Below are 16,300 nucleotides of genomic sequence, written 5' to 3' on the forward strand. Positions count from 1 at the left end.
CCAGACTTCTGTGTCTCCAAGGCAGAAACTTGATAATTACTTAAAAATTTTCTGATCAGTCATCACTAGCCAATAAAAAGCAGAAGGCTGGCGCGTGTTTTATTAGTTTGGGCAGGAGGAAGATGTTCCCACCAGATCCTTTCGCTCTTGCCAGGTTCAAACATGGCGGGCCACAGCCAGCCCTTCCAGAACACTCAGCTAGCTCACTTTCCAGTAATCCCCTCCAGTCTTTGGCGCTCCTTTCCTACCTTCCGTCACACTCGGTGGCTCAGGGTATTAAGAGCATGACAGCGACCCTGCTTCACGCCCCCACGCGGAGGCCCGCCCACCACCCCGCGCCAACCAATCCCAGGCCGCGCTTCGGCGGCAGGCAGCGCCGGCCCGCCCCACCCCCAGCCTCGTTGTGGCCTGCGGCTTCCCGGCCGGTAGCGCCGCTTTTGGTCGCGTGAACTGGTCCAGTGGGACGGTAGGTCGCGAGTTCTCGCAGCTGGCCGCAGCTCCACCAGCCCCGCCGAGGTCGTCAGCCCAGAGCCTCCGCCATGGACTTCGAGGACGGTAAGCGCCGCCTCAGGCTGGTCGTAGCGGCATGCGGGAGGCGGAGTGGCCTACGCTGGGGGTCTGTTTACCGTCTCAAGATGGCCGTGTGGGCTTTGTTCTGCCGGCCCGGAGGCCGCCCGCCCTCCGCGGGCCCAGCGCCCGGAGTTGGTTTCCTCGCCGACCCGCGCGCCGCTGTTCGGCCCGCCCGGGGTCCACTGCTAGCGGAGACCTGGGAGGTCCGTGCTGATCTCGGTGCGGGAAGGAAGCGCACGGAGCGCGAGGGCCTCGGGGTTCGGGCCCCGGACTCGCCCTGCCCCCTGTGCGTGCAGATTGTTTCCACTCCTCCAACTTCCTGGCCTCGGGCAGTGGGGCGAGCGGGCCGCCCCAGCGCGGCTCGCTTTGCCCCATGGGTCGGCGACCCAGATCCTGCGTTTAGTTAATCCCCGACCCTGTGATTTCTTGCAGAATACGATTTCCAGAGGCTTGTACGCGGTGTTTTTTCTGGTTGACTTAGTTTAGGGTGAGTTTAAAGGGCGTCATGTTTAGGTAGATATTTATACGGAATGAGAAGCAATATATTTCCTGGTGAGCGAGTTGGGATATTTCATCCAGCAAAACTACCTAGACGTAAATACCTAATGTGCAGTAATTTTGTGAACCAAAGCACTTTTTTAAAGCTTGTGTTAAGTCAATCAGAATTCTGGCACAGCAAGCATCAGACGCCCTTCACATCAGTACCCAGCAGCCTGTGTTGAATTTACTGGTTAAATAAACGAGATTTTTAACAAGAGCGGTCATCTCTGACGCCAGTTTTTAAAACCGTATTCACAGGGTCACATAGTAGGATTATTTTGGTTGTCCTCAAATTTTTTTCAACTTTTATAGGACTTGGCATCAAGATAAAATGATATGTAGTGACAACGTTAGGGAGACATGGGAAAGAGTTTATATGATTACACTGATTTAATCCTCCGTAACCGGGCACTTCTAAATAAAACCAGATCACTAAGAATTGTAAGCATTCAATACCACCAAAAAATGATCTCTAACATTGAATGATTTCTGAGTCTTTCTGAATGAATTTCTGATGTTTTGTTTTTATACTACAAATAAAGCTGCCAAATCTAAGTATAGGAAAAGTGACAGAATAACTCTTGTTATTCTATTTTTTTCTTTTCACCATATGCCTACAGTTATAAAGTGTTTATAATTGCTCATCACTGCTCATCCTCAGCGACCACAGCTGTATTTAGAATGTGGAATTTGACTTAAACAGTGTATCTGAATCTAATCCTGTGGGGTGTTGCAGTGTTCTTTTGTATCCAAATGACCATTGAATTGAATTCTATTCTTTTCAGCACTTGTAAAGTTAAATAAAGAATTTAACATTGTGAAATTAGTTTTTGACAAAGAAATTGGCAATATGGTTTTTAGTGATGCCACATTGTGGATAGATGTAGTACAAACTCATATACATATATATGCATTTCTCTGATAAGACCTTTAGAGAGCAAATCTTTAGAGAGCAAATTAAGTGATAAACGAAATACTAACTTTAAAAACAATTTGGGTTACATAGAATCAATTCTCAGATGTATCTGATTTTTATTGTTTGATACATAATATGTCTTTTTGTGTTACTCAGTATAAATCTGTATTAAATCCCCCTTTTGACGGTTGCTATAATATCAGGTGTTACAAATTAATTTTTACATCCACATAACTTGGATTATGAACCTACCCTTGGTGAGGTAGTGAAGAAGAGATACATGTTTTCCCAGTTGAATATTGGTAATTATTTGTACCCTGTCTGTTCAGATAATTGAGTTAATGGCATTTAAAATTTGTGTTTTTTAATAGATGGATTTATAATTTTGGGTTTTTGCAAATACTTCACTAATTCCTTTTTGTTAAATATGTCTTCATAGATTACACACACTCTGCTTGCAGGAATACTTATCAGGGCTTTAATGGTAAGTATTCTCTTTCATTTGCTGTTAAATTTGTTGAGGGAATGTATTTTATCTTTTTCCTCCATATCCATAAAGTAAAGAGGCAATGTAAAAAGCCAGTCCCACTTAATTTCAAACGTTGTTTTGGCTTGTGATTTATTATAACTCAGTGTTGTCATACTATGTGTAGTATTTGAATTTGGGCATTTAGGATTAGAAAAAGGTCAGAAGTTACTCAAATTGGTTTGAATTTTTGCCTGTTTTATTTAAATTATGATTATTTTAATTAATTTCAAAGACTGACTACATACATTCTCAGTATAGCTGAGGTCTTTTATTAATGTTTAGTAATGTAGATTAATTGGATTATTGACTTGATTCTGTATTTCTTCTATAGTAATACATTTTGTTTTTGAGGTCATTTTTTTTTCTCAGTGTGTTCAAATGTGTTGGTATATGAAGAGTTGTCTGGAGAAGTACCTGAAAAGCCTGATTGTTTATTGACATAAGCATGATGATGTTAGGTGTTAGCTAGATAAAATCATAAGAGAGATGCAGAATAGAATTGAATGTTATTTTGATAGTTATTAGAGTTAAGTCCCTGTCGGACAGGATAATAACCCAGAAAAGAGCACAGAACAATTTAAAAAGATTAAAAAAGCATTATATGAAACACTTGAAAGAGGGTATTGATTCCTGACTGCCAGAGAAAGGCAAGATCCAGCCATTGTACAAAATATAATGTGTTCACAATAAAACTGAAGTAAATGTACTACTAAAGAAGACTGCCATTTTATGGAAAAAATGTGCAGTTTTTATTTATCATCTCTAAGGAATAAGAAAAACTTTGGGTTTGATGTAGGTAAAAAAGGCTCAACATCTAGGAAATAGCCAATATATAGTAAATAAGTGTTGAGATTACCCTCTATTTATGTTGATCTATCAAAATATATAAATGCATTCTACTGTCATGTATAACTAATTAGAACAAATAAAATAAAAAATAAATATTTTTTTTAAAAAGAATATGTTTTTGAGAGGAAAAATGACACAAAATTACCAAAGAAAGTTTATTTTATCTCCACATGTGGTCTATTAGATTGGGAACTGGAAAATTAGAAAACTTCTTCACAAATTTAGATGTAGGGATTTTCAGACCTTGGATTTTGATGATGATGATGATAAGATATTCTCTAGAGAAAATTAATAGAACTTGCAAGCTGACTAGTAATGGGTAGAAGTTTGAGAGGGTTGGGTAAAAATGAATACAAGGTTTTAAACTGAAATGAGTAGGCCTTATGCCTTTACCAAAGAGAGATTTGGAAGGACAAAAGGCTTTACTGAAGAATTGGATGTATAGTCTAAAGATAGGACTTGAAATGCAAAATCATGCAGGGCCAGATATTTTTTTCCTTATGAATGTACAGTGTTATAGAAGAGATCTAATGCTGACCTTTTTCTCTAAAATTAAGAGAATTAATTAATTAATTTTAGTTCCAGTAGTGTTCTCATCAGAGGGTGATTGCTAGAATCCTCTGGGAAGCTTTTTCAAAGTATGTTTGTTCAAATAATACCCTAGACTTCATAAACTTAATTTTAGGGCAAGTTATCCTGACTGTATGTATTGCAAAAGTACTCTGAATGAATGATTTTGGCTTTCATCTCTGGTTAAAGACCACTAATTGAAAGTACTTGAGGTCTTAGTTAACTATGTTTCACAGTGAGTAACTTAACTTTAGGGATTTTATTTGTCTTCATTGGACAAATATTATTTAGTGACTGCTGTGTATTAGATAGTAATCTAGGAGTTAGGAATGCAGCAGTGAAAAAAAATGGATAAATATTCCTGCCTGTGTGAAGTTTTCAGTCTAATGGGATGACATAGAAAACAAGATTTAAAAAGTAACAATTATTGTACGTTAAAATACTAGGGAGAAAAATAATGCGGGGAAGGGGTACAAGTGTGTGTACATAAGTTGTGATTTTAAAGACATTTCGGGGGAGGACTCACAAGAAAGATGATATTTAAGCATAGATTTAAGGGAGGTGAGGATGCAAACCTTGAAGCTATCTAGAGAAAGAATGTTATAACTTTAGGAAATAATCAGTAGGTACCCAATGAAACCAACAATATACTTCATTGTTAGCATTGTATTTTCTAGCTTTCTACTGAAATGAAGTAGAAAGCATTGGAGAAAAATATCAAGATACTAATTTCCTCCATACCATTTTTGAAAGGAAGATGTATTTCCAGTGTTTCCATGTTTTCCTTTTTGCTCATAATAACTTTTCTTTTTTAAAATTAAAAATTTTTTTTTTAGTTGTCAATGGATCTTTTATTTTATCTATTTATATGTGGGCTGAGTATTGAACCCAGGGCCTCACGCTTGCCAGGCAAGTGCTCTGCCACTGAGCCACAACTCTGGCCCCAATATTTCTTGTATAAATAGCCAATAGAAAAAGGGACAACATTCCAGGTAGAGGGAAAGGCATGAACAAAGATAGGACTGAGTACACAGTGCTTCAGAAGAGACTTAAGAAGACTGGTTTGACCAGAATAGATTATTTTTGCTGAGCAATCTGAAGACAAAGGCCAGGGAGGTGAGGTGTAGCCAGAAGGCATTGAAAGTCAGGTAATTTACTTATATATAAGAAGCTATAGAAAATACCTGAAAGAGGAGAGGTAGTGAATAGTGCGAATACAGGGGAAGAGTATTCCAGGCAGAGAAGTGCATAAACCGGTGTACACCTGCTCTAGAGACAAGGAGCATAGTGTAGCTGGAATGAATAAAGGATATTAAAGTTAGGAGGTGATGGGGCAGATTATATAGGGTAGGGTTTTTCAACTTTGACACTGTTGACATTTGAATTAGATAACTTTTTGTTGTGGGGTAATGTCATGTTAATTATAAAAATGTTTAGTAGCATCCTTGCTCTCTGGCCCCAGTTGTGACAACCAAAAATGCTTTCAGACATTGCCAGTGTCACTGGGGGGCCAAAATTGCCCCTGATTAAGAACGACTGGTATATGACCTTTAGTTTATTTTAAGGCTTTGGCTTTTACTTGGAATAAGATGCAAGCCACTGGAGGAGGATATTGAGCATTGGACAATCATGATATAACTTATATTTGCTAGAATTATTCTGACTTTTGTCTTAAGAATAAACAAAAAGGGAGTAAAAATAGAAGTGGGAAAACCAGTTAGGAATCTGTTGGGATATTATAAGTTGTTTTTTTTCCTGACTGCCACACTTTTATGTTTTAATTGTAAGTTTTAGCTGTTTGAACTTATCTATATGTATCTACTTACCTATATACCTACCTTAGCCACATGTGATTGTGATCTAAGCAGTAGCATGGATTTGATTCAGAGTATTATTCAGTTTTATTAAGTCCTGAGTAAATTACTTATCTAACACTAATACTAAAGGGATGTTATGTTTTTATAGTTTTATTTTTTAAATGATTTTTACAATCACTTTGGTAAACTGTAAGAAAATTCATATATTTACAGAATCTATTTTCCTTTAATTATATTAATTGTATACAATGTAAAGACTTCCTTTTTTAATTAACTGAATAGTGACAGTACTATGAACCATAATAAATCAGAATCACTGCTACATAAAAGCATTTTTTGTGTATCCCATAGTGCCTGACATATGACGTGTTCATAAATGCTATTCTGATTCCATAGTGAAACAAGACCACACAGAATTAAAGAAAAAGGAAAAAAAATAAAGGATTTAATACCCACACAGCCACTGCTAACTCATAAACTGGCAAAAATAACATAAGATTTTTCCCATATTATGTATGTTTATTTTTTATTTATGGACACAATACCTTTATTATTTTTATGTGGTGCTGAGGATCAAAACCAGTGCCTCATACATGCTAGGAAAGTGCTCTACCACTAAGCTACAACCCCGGCCCTTAAAATTATATTTGAATGTGAGACCTTATAGGAAAACTTTTTTTATGTCTCAAAATCGTCTGCTCTAGGAGAAACGCAGGTGTATGTTATACTATATATTGAAAACCTTTTAGACAAATAATTGAAATATTAGCGTAGAAATGTGTTGCTCATAATTTGGTAGCCAACAGTTACAGAAAACTGTTGAACACTTGAGATATGGGTAGTCTGAAATGAGAGGCCGAAAATAAATTACATACTGTATTTGAAGCCTTAGTATGAACAAACAATGTAAAAATCTCATTAATGTTTTTTATTTTGCTAAATGTTTTATACTCTGTTATATTAAAATCCTGGTATGTGCTGTACTTCAAATGGACCTTTTTACCCTGTATGATTCTGTAATATTAGTTATATTATAAAATATTCATTTACTGCATTATGCAGATTCTAAATATTGACAGGTTTTATTGTATGATATTTAGAAAGCCATGTTAATACTAACAACAGTCTTATCAGAACAGCATTTAAGTATTGAGACATTGTCAAACTGATAGATAAATTTTTTTTTTTAAATTCTGATTTTCACTTAAAGATATAATTTTTTTTTTTTTTTTTTTGGTGGTGTTGGAGATGGAACCTAGGGCCTTGTTCTTGTGAGGCAAGCACTCTACCAACTGAGCTATCCCCCCAGCCCTATAATTTTTATCATTGGCAACAAATAACTTTTAGCTTTCAGATGTTTTCCTTGAAGCAACAGTATACTTCATTCATTTTTGCAAAAATGTTTGCTAAATGCTCGTCTGAAAACCAGTTTCAGACTCTCAATCTTTCTAGTAAAGAGCCACTTTCCTAGTAAAAAGTGACTTTTAATTCACAAACAAAACACTTGAAGGAAGACTTTTCCTGGAAAGTTTGGATACTTTGATAGACAGCAAAAATGCTTCATGTGTACTTCCTCTTTCATTACACAGAATGTAAAAAAGATGTGGTAACATCAAAGATTATGATTTAATAAAAATAATTATTGCTTCATCAGGGACATGTTTAAGTGAAGGGTATATATATATATTGTTTTTCATTGTGGGTGTGTGATATTAAGTCTGATGCAAGCTACTGCCTTGATGTGTGTCTGAAATGCCTGCAATTTTACCCACCAGTACTTTTGTAACTTCAATGTCAATACCATGTAAAAGGCAAATAATTTTGCCTTAGTATTATTTATGAAAATATTTTTGACATTGTGGTCCCCCCTAGAAAAATGGTCTTAGCGAGTCCCAGGGATCAGCAGACCATTTTATAACTATTCCTGTAAGACATATAAAAAAATTAGTGGTCCCTGTCCTCTCTGAGGGGCCTCATGCTTCTCCCTTGAGAATGGTTCCCCTTTCTCCTCTTCTTTCCCTTCTAATAAACTCATGCCTGTTATTCTGAAAAATAAGATTAGTAAAAATCAGACCCTTAGCACAAAACTGGTGTTTAAGATGAGGCACAAACAACAGAATGTAAGGCTTAGTATGATAGCACAGCATAACATCTACAGCAGTTTTTGTAAATGGGAGGAAGATGATAATCAATGGAGACAATATCAGTAAAAGTTTTATTCAATCAGTTATTTCAAGTGGACTTTAAAAATTGCAATAAGCAGATGTTTGGAGTGGTAGAAGAAAATGTCTCATATACAGGCAACAGTATGAAGCTAGACAGGAGTATGCCAGTGAGGTTTGGGGGAAATTATTTTATCATTCTCATCTATAAAATGAGAAGATTAAATTTGACTGTTTAGATTGCTTCCAGATTTAAAATGTCAACATTCTCAGTAGTATTTTTAACTCGTTTATAATATTATTAGAAATATTAAATGATTATAAATAATATTTAGTGTTTTAAGAATATAAATTAAGATATTTGTATACACTAATGTGTACATACATAAAATGTAGAGAGGGTGGTAATGAAGTATTTTAAGGGAATTTATAGGAAACAAATTCTAAATGGTAGTTTTAATTTTTTATTTTTATAGTAAATATAAATTAATATTGCTACCTCATTGTATTTATTTTTTGTATTAGAGGTTGAGATATAGGTAGAATTGCAGTGTAATGAAATATACCTAATACTTTTATTGTATCACAGCTTTTTTTAGTATTTGTGTTGCTAGAATTTATTGTATCACAACTTTTTTTAGTATTTGTGTTGCTAGAATTCATATTCATTTCCTTTATTCAAGGGAATTTGAGTATTTGTTGCTGTTTGTTGAGTCATTATTTATAGACATGGTGCCAGTGATTGATCCCAGTCTGTGATTTTACTTTTTAAAATATCTGTTTCAGTTAATGTGAATGTGGCTAGTAAAAAATGCGACTGCTTCTGAGTTTTTAGACATTTAAGGGCAATTAGATACACAAAATTAAGATAGTAGATTTATATCACAGCATACTTAGGACAAAATATAACCTCTTTTCACTTTATTAAATGCTCACTTTTCTTGAGAATATGAATCGTGTATTAATTATCTTTATATATGCCAAATACAAGACTTTATAATAAAAAGTTTTTTAGTCAAGTAAGTATTGGTTAAAGTAAAAATAATTCTAATCTAGAATTTTTTAGTTTGCTTTTCTTTGAAATATCGAGCTTTGTTAACAAATATGATTTTGAATAGATAATCATTTTGGTGTGTTCTCCTTCAGTGTCTCTTTTCAGTTTAGTTTAATGAAAAATTATTATCTCAGGTGATTGATGTAAATATCTTGTGTTTTATGCCAAGTTGTCTGAAGAAAATGGTATATTTTATTGAAAATTTCTTCATTGACTGTCTTTTAGGAATGGATCGTGATTATGGCCCTGGATCTTATGGAGGTCTGACATTCAAGGATATTTATCTAAAAATTCTTCTTTTGAGTGCCAGTAAAGGTGAGCATCATTTAATTTTTTTCTTTTTAAACTCTTATAGGGATGGATCGTGACTATGGCCATGGATCCTATGGGGGTCAAAGATCCATGGATTCCTACCTAAACCAGTCATATGGCATGGACAATCACAGTGGTGGTGGTGGGGGTAGCAGGTAAATTGCTTAATCACTTGGCCAAATAATTAGACAACTATAAGATTCTGGATATATTATTTTAAGTATTCCTTAGGCATGTTATGATGCTTGAACTTTGCTGTTTAGTATTGAATAATCACCTTAAATATTTAAAGGTGTTAATGCTCATAAAAATTATCTCAGGATCACTGCCAGACATTATTTTAGGGAAATCTCAGCTAACTATTATCATTTCAATATAATAGAGTAGGAGGTTCTATCTTTAGCAATGAACAATTTTTTTACTTTTATTTTTAACTCCTTAACATTCAGAATGTCCTGAACAAATGATATGAAAATGTGTTTCTGAAAATATTACTTGTGAAGCTTTTTCTTAACAAAGAAAAAATCTTTTGAAATGTGGGGTGTTACATAAAGCATCAGAACAGTCTGACTAGAATGGGTTTAAATGGACCAGTTTAGCAGCATTCAATCTCTAAGAAACAATTAAGATAGTTTTTTTTTTTTTTTTTTTTTTAAAATTCTAAAGTAACTTGAAAGAGCATATTGTGATAATAAGAGTGTTCTTTAAATCACATTCAGGTTATTTATTGGCAGTTACTGTTTACAAGAACGTTTGTTCTCAAGGTTAGGAGCATTGTATTAAAGCCACGAGTACTATACTTTCAATTACAGTCTAGATTGTATTTATATTTTACTGTTGATACTTTGTAAAACTGATCTGCAAGCTTTAGGGTTGACTGTATTTCAGGAAAAGGGGTCTACTTTTTGAGGCACAAAGCTTCCTGCTGAATATTAAGTAAAACTAGTTAGGAGACATTTGAAATCATCGTCCTTCTTCATAAATTGAAGGATCTGGATTCCTTAATGATGGACCGAATGATGCTTACTTTTCTTCTTTCTGCTTCAACTGTGCCACTATGATATATAGTAGAGAAAAATCAAGAAAACGAACAGTTAACAACACTTTTTTTCTTATGTGATAGAAGTTTTGAAATATGTAGTTGAAAAGAGGAATAATTTTTATATGGCTACTAGGATTCAGAAATAAATAGCACCTTCTCTCTAGTGATCTGTAATTAACTGAAGTAATGTAACACATTTAAATGCTTGGATATATCAGTTATTGCCCTATTATGTTGTAAATGTAATGTGCATAAACTGTTTCTGTAGATGTTATCGTTTATCTCATGTGTAATTGTGGGCCTTTATAAAAACTGTGTTGTAAGATAACAAGTAATTTTTGTAATCTATGTTTTAAATTTGTGAGAAGTAAGATGACTTTTTTTTTTTCTGTTGACTTAAAACATCAAGGAGACTGTGTGCTCCCCTTTTTTAGAGTAGTTTAATGTGATAATTTCTGATAGGAAAGAGTTTTTCAAATAATTGAAGACATTTTAAAATGTGTTCTTTCTCATCTGCCTTGAAAATTCATACACAGAGGGTATATGTTGGTGATCTTTTTACTTTTTATGTTTTAGTTTACGTGTTTATCCTTCTAGATTTGTTAGGTTTACTAGTCTACAAGTAAAAAGTGATTAAGGATTGATTATTGACCTTGGCCGAAGTTTGGCAGATTGTCAAATTTTATAACCTGAGATAATTCCTTAAATTTTGATTATTACAGACACAATGAGGCAGCTTTGTGATAATAGATTATTGGGGGTGCGAAAGGATCGCTCTCTGTCACAAATAGCCTACATCTATTTAGTCTTCAATTTGTGTCCTAATGGAAAGCCAAAACATTGTTAATGCTTTGTAATTTTCAAAATTAGGGATGGAGTCAAAGAAAGTTTGAATAGTTTGTGAACTTTAGCAAATGACCTTTTCCAAGACTAGGGCTGGGCTTAAATAATCATAGACAAATCTTTTCTTCTTCATAAAATTGAAAAACTACTAAAAAGCAGATTTTTTAAGCTAAGGTTTACTACACTCAATTCATATTTAGAAACTGACTCAGATAGCTTTCTATCTGGTCTCATGTTGAACTGCCCAGCCCTAATCAAATGTGAATAAAAGTAGAACTGTGCAAATCAGTATGGTATAAATGAATTTTAGTTGATAAATGTCATCTGATAATTTTGTCTTTTGAATTGTCTAACATTAGTAAGCTTACTTTTGTTTTTTCCCTTACTGTGCAACTTTTCCAGGTTTGGACCTTATGAGTCTTACGACTCCAGGTCTTCTCTGGGTGGGCGAGATCTGTACAGATCTGGCTATGGTTTTAATGAACCCGAACAAAGCCGCTTCGGAGGTAGTTATGGTGGTCGATTTGAGAGCTCCTACCGGAATAGCCTTGACTCTTTCGGAGGTAGAAACCAGGGCGGGTCTAGCTGGGAAGCACCTTACTCCCGTTCAAAATTGAGGCCTGGGTTTATGGAGGACAGAGGAAGAGAGAATTACTCTTCCTACAGCAGTTTTTCTTCACCCCATATGAAGCCTGCACCTGTAGGCTCTCGGGGGAGAGGAACGCCTGCTTATCCTGAAAGTACGTTTGGAAGCAGAAACTATGATGCTTTTGGAGGACCATCAACAGGCAGAGGCCGAGGCCGAGGAGTAAGTACAACAGAATCTTTTCAGATTCTTTTCACTAGTCAACTCTTTTAAACCCTTTCAAGACCATGGTTTTCAACTAGAATAAACACTGTTCATCCCAGTGTATTTTAAGCAAAAGCTGAGTCACAAACATAAGTTTTAGGTTGACTGTAAAAGTTATTCCAGCACCTCAGAAAATAGGTGGCAGTTTGAGATGAATATTCATAAAATTATGCCAAATCTCCCTTTATTAAAAAGGTGAGGATGTTAGGTTTGGTCTAAAAGGGGTTAAAAGGAGTTGCATTTTTCCTTGTAAACACTAGCAGTTTTGCTGGTGGGATAGTTCTTGGATTATTATAAAAGGTAACTGAACCCTTTTTGAGTTTTTGAGTAGGTTAAAGGTGCAATGTATGATAAAATGTTTATGCTTTGTTACTAAACCCTAGCAGTTAGAATTTCTTCAGAGCTCTGTTTCACCTTAAACACAAGAGACTAAAAGTTGGTGATAGATCAGGATAGCATGGTGAAGAAGTCGATGTGTTTAATAGATTGTAGAATGATTTGTGGTCAGTATAATTTTGATAACTTATTGTCTTTCTTATGTCCTGTTGGTGGTTGCTTTATTTCCCTTTGTGTCACTAGCTTTACTATTGAGAAATAATTTCCTACCTGAAAATAGGACATGTTTATGGCTCCTTCCTAGGCAGTAATATTTTGTAAATTATTGCTTAAATGAGTATGTATATTAGTCCTCAAGTGTTTAATTTCAGGATATATAGAGCTTATACTTTAATGTTTTTAGGTCACATGATCAATATAAAATTTTACCTAGTAAGTGTATGTAGATTGTGGAATTATTTAGTTTGATCATATAAAGACTATTGTATTTTTGCTATAATGTAAGAATTTCTTTGGAAGGAAATTGCTCTTAATATTCTCTTTTTAGAGGAAAGTACTTGTAATAAAAAATGCAGTAGGGAACATATTTTTGACTGTTCATTAGCCCTTGGTATATCAGTATAGTTTGTCATACTTGTGTAGAAATTTTGCAGTTTTAATAGTTACTCTTTACTTATGTAAAATGCATTGCACCTTTAATGGATAATTAACAAAGATTTTTTTTGATGTGACTATGTAGATTACCAGGAAAGATTAATTTCAATCTACTAGGTTAGTTAGGTATTCCTAAGCATACATACAAATGTAAGCAACTGTGTTGCTCTTCCACCATACTTGATGATTGTAGGTTAATTGAAAATAGTCGGAGTGGTAAAAGACTTGCTCTGGGTTTTGAAACTGAAAATTCATTCCAGTTTGGAAATTGGAAAACACTTAACATTGTTAATAAGTTAGGCAAAGGATTTTTTTCTTAATGAGACCTCACATACCAATTTTGTTTTCATGGTAGTAAATCAAGTATTCCTGTACTTTGTATTTACCATTCTAGTCTGAATGGACTTTTCTTTCTTTCCTCCTGTTAACCAAGTAGTAGGATCTTCATTTTTAATCTTCACTTGTACAATTCCCATTGGGTCCTTCTCTTCAGATTACTCCTCAATCTTTACCTTCTAAAAGTAAGATTAGCAGAATAAATTTCTATGTACATGTGACTTCTTGGTGTAGTGGAGTTTGCTAATGGCAAGAGAAGAGGAAGGGATACAAAGAGTCGTTTGGTGGCATGACTCTTCGTCTGTAAACTTTTGCTTCTTGGGCTTCTGGGTCAGAATGTTTCTCTAGGTAAGAATGTGAATGGAACGTCAGATGCAATTCTTTATCTGAAGTGTGTTTTGGAAGTTGATGCATGGTTATGCTTTAACTCTCCTATTTCATACTAATGTTCCATCTCGCCTTCTCATTCCCTTTTTCAACAGGGAGGAAATCCTAAATGATTTCTGGATCTTTTTTTACTTCAAACTACAAATATGATCTTCTTTGTGTATCTTAGCTTTAAGCCAGGTTTTAGTAAAATAAAGATTTCTTTTAAGGTCTTTTCATGGAAAAACATCAATTAGGAACTCTGAAGAGGAGTTGTCAGAGAGTTGTACAAGTGGTAACCTTCTGACAGGCACATATGTTGTTCATGATCTCAGATAATTTTGAATTGTAAAAATCAAAAAGTAGGAATCACATTTGTTCTACTGGAAGTAAAAACACTAATTCACTGGATCCAAGTTCATGTAAGAATTTACAAAGCTTTTTAATGTGTTTTTTCCAAGTGGACATGTAAAATTTAGTCACATTTCAGGGAATTTTCAGGTGAAAACTAGTAAATATATAAAGTGAAAATTTTGTATGAATTCATATTTTATCTTTGAACTATATGCTGATATTTCTTGATTTCACAAATTTACAGCATATGGGTGATTTTGGAAGCATTCATAGACCTGGAATTGTTGTTGACTATCAAAACAAACCCACCAATGTGACAGTTGCTGCTGCGAGAGGAATAAAGAGAAAAATGATGCAGCCATTTAATAAGCCTGGTGGAACCTTTATCAAGAAGCCTAAGCTAGCAAAACCTATGGAGAAGATGAGCCTCAGCAAATCACCTAGTAAGTAAGAAAGTATAATTGTTACGGTTCAGGGTACTTTTTATTTTTAAAAATTTATTGCTTAAAGATAGTTTTCAGTGTTTATATAAAAAAAAGCTACATAATAATTATAACTATGCAAATTAGATCCGTGAATCTCGTAGTGTAGTTATTAATCAGACATGACTGCCCAAAAATACTTTTTAAATTTACATATACCAGTCTTGCTCTTTTTTTCTGAATCCCATGAGGTGGGGCCAGAACATCTTGTGTTTTTAAAAAGGCGATGCGCATAGTTTTGATTCACACCCCTTAATTGGCTGTTATATTTGTTGTTGAGGGCATTGTTTATGAAGAGTGGTTTGTTATGTCACACATAATTCACTTAGTGAGGACAAAGAAAATTTTCCTGGTCCTTGGTAATAGGTAAAACTGTTCTAGAAAACTCATTAGCTTTTAATCTTCTGGACATGATGATGCTTAGAGATATTTCTGTTTGTACATTGGCCAGTGCAACACTTTGAGCTGAACTCAAAATGGAATTTTACTCATAATAGCATCAAGCCAGGCAGGGGGACATGACCTGTAGTTTCAGCTGCTTGGGAAGCTGGAGTCATAGGATTGCTTAAACCTAGGAGTTTGAGAAAAGCCTTGGCAACATAGTGAGACCTTATTAAAAAAAAAAGCATTAAGAATAAAATACTTGGAAATAAATTTAACAAAAAAAAAAAAGAGCAAAACTTATACTTTGGAAACTATACAACATTGTTGTAAGATATTCAATTAAATGGAAAAACAAAGCTGGGTTAGAAGACAACAATGTCAAAATTACATTACTTTCTAAACTGATGTACAGATTCAACATCATCCCTATCAAAATTCCAGTTGTGTAAGCACTTATAACTCGCGATTTCAAAACTTACTACAAAGCAGTGGTTCAAGATAGTGTATGTAGATCAGTGGAATAGAGTTGAGAGTCTACAAATAAACCCAGACATCTATGGTGAACTGGTTTATAATAGGGGTATCAAACCTTTTCAATGGGGAGAGAATAGTCTTTTGACAACAGACTAGCTACATGCCAAAGCAATAATGCAAGATCTACTTGCAAGAGCTAAAACTATAATACTCTTAGAAGAAAACAGGAATAATTTTTCATGATTTTGGATTTGGCAAGGAATTTTTAAGACCAGATGAGCAACAAAAAATAGGTAAATCGACTATCAAAATTAAAACTTTGTGCTTCAAAGAACACCATCAGTAGAAAATGAAAAGACAACTCATATACTAGAAGAAATTTATTTCTGTATGTCATGTATCTGTGAAAGGACTTGAATTCAGAATATATAAAGAACTCTTAAAATTCAGTAACAAAAAGACAACTCAAAAAGTGGACAAAGAATCTGAACATTTTTTCAAAAAAAAATGTCAATAAGCACATGAAAAGGTACTCAATAATTATCAGATAAATGCAAATTAAGACTGCAATCACGTACTACTTCACATCCATTTGGAGGGTTAGATTAAAAAAGATAATACATTTTAGCAAGGATGTAGAGATATTGGAACCCTTATACACTGCTGGTGGGAATGTAAAATGGGGCAGCCACTTTGGAAAACAGTCTGGCAATTCTATTAAACACAATCATCACATGACCCAGCAATTTCACTTCCATCTTTATACCAAACATAAATGAAAATATCAGCCCATACATAAACATATACAGTTATACACTTTATAAAGATGTTTTGGTCAATGATTACTACACATACAGTGA

The 16,300-nt window shown here is 34.5% G+C and overlaps 1 protein-coding gene across 4 annotated transcripts in view; it reads left to right on the forward strand.

Annotated features, from left to right (window-relative positions):
- The first annotated feature begins 389 nt into the window (after positions 1–389).
- The window catches only part of ZNF326 (zinc finger protein 326), a 35,231-nt gene continuing 19,320 nt past the window's right edge, over positions 390–16,300 (forward strand). The window contains exons 1-6 of one of the 4 annotated variants that reach the window (XM_079151297.1): positions 390–555; positions 2,466–2,510; positions 9,233–9,322; positions 11,607–11,767; positions 11,896–12,012; positions 14,345–14,543. In XM_079151297.1, coding sequence (XP_079007423.1) covers positions 540–555; positions 2,466–2,510; positions 9,233–9,322; positions 11,607–11,767; positions 11,896–12,012; positions 14,345–14,543 — 628 coding nt within the window. In that variant the 5' untranslated portion in view covers positions 390–539. Of the gene's footprint in view, positions 556–2,464; positions 2,511–9,232; positions 9,323–9,362; positions 9,475–11,606; positions 12,013–14,344; positions 14,544–16,300 lie in introns of those variants that run through there. The other 3 variants (XM_079151296.1, XM_079151298.1, XM_079151299.1) reach the window with 3 other exon arrangements.

This window comes from Sciurus vulgaris (assembly GCF_902686455.1).
Source record: "Sciurus vulgaris genome assembly, chromosome: 1".
Classification (NCBI taxonomy): domain Eukaryota; kingdom Metazoa; phylum Chordata; class Mammalia; order Rodentia; family Sciuridae; genus Sciurus; species Sciurus vulgaris.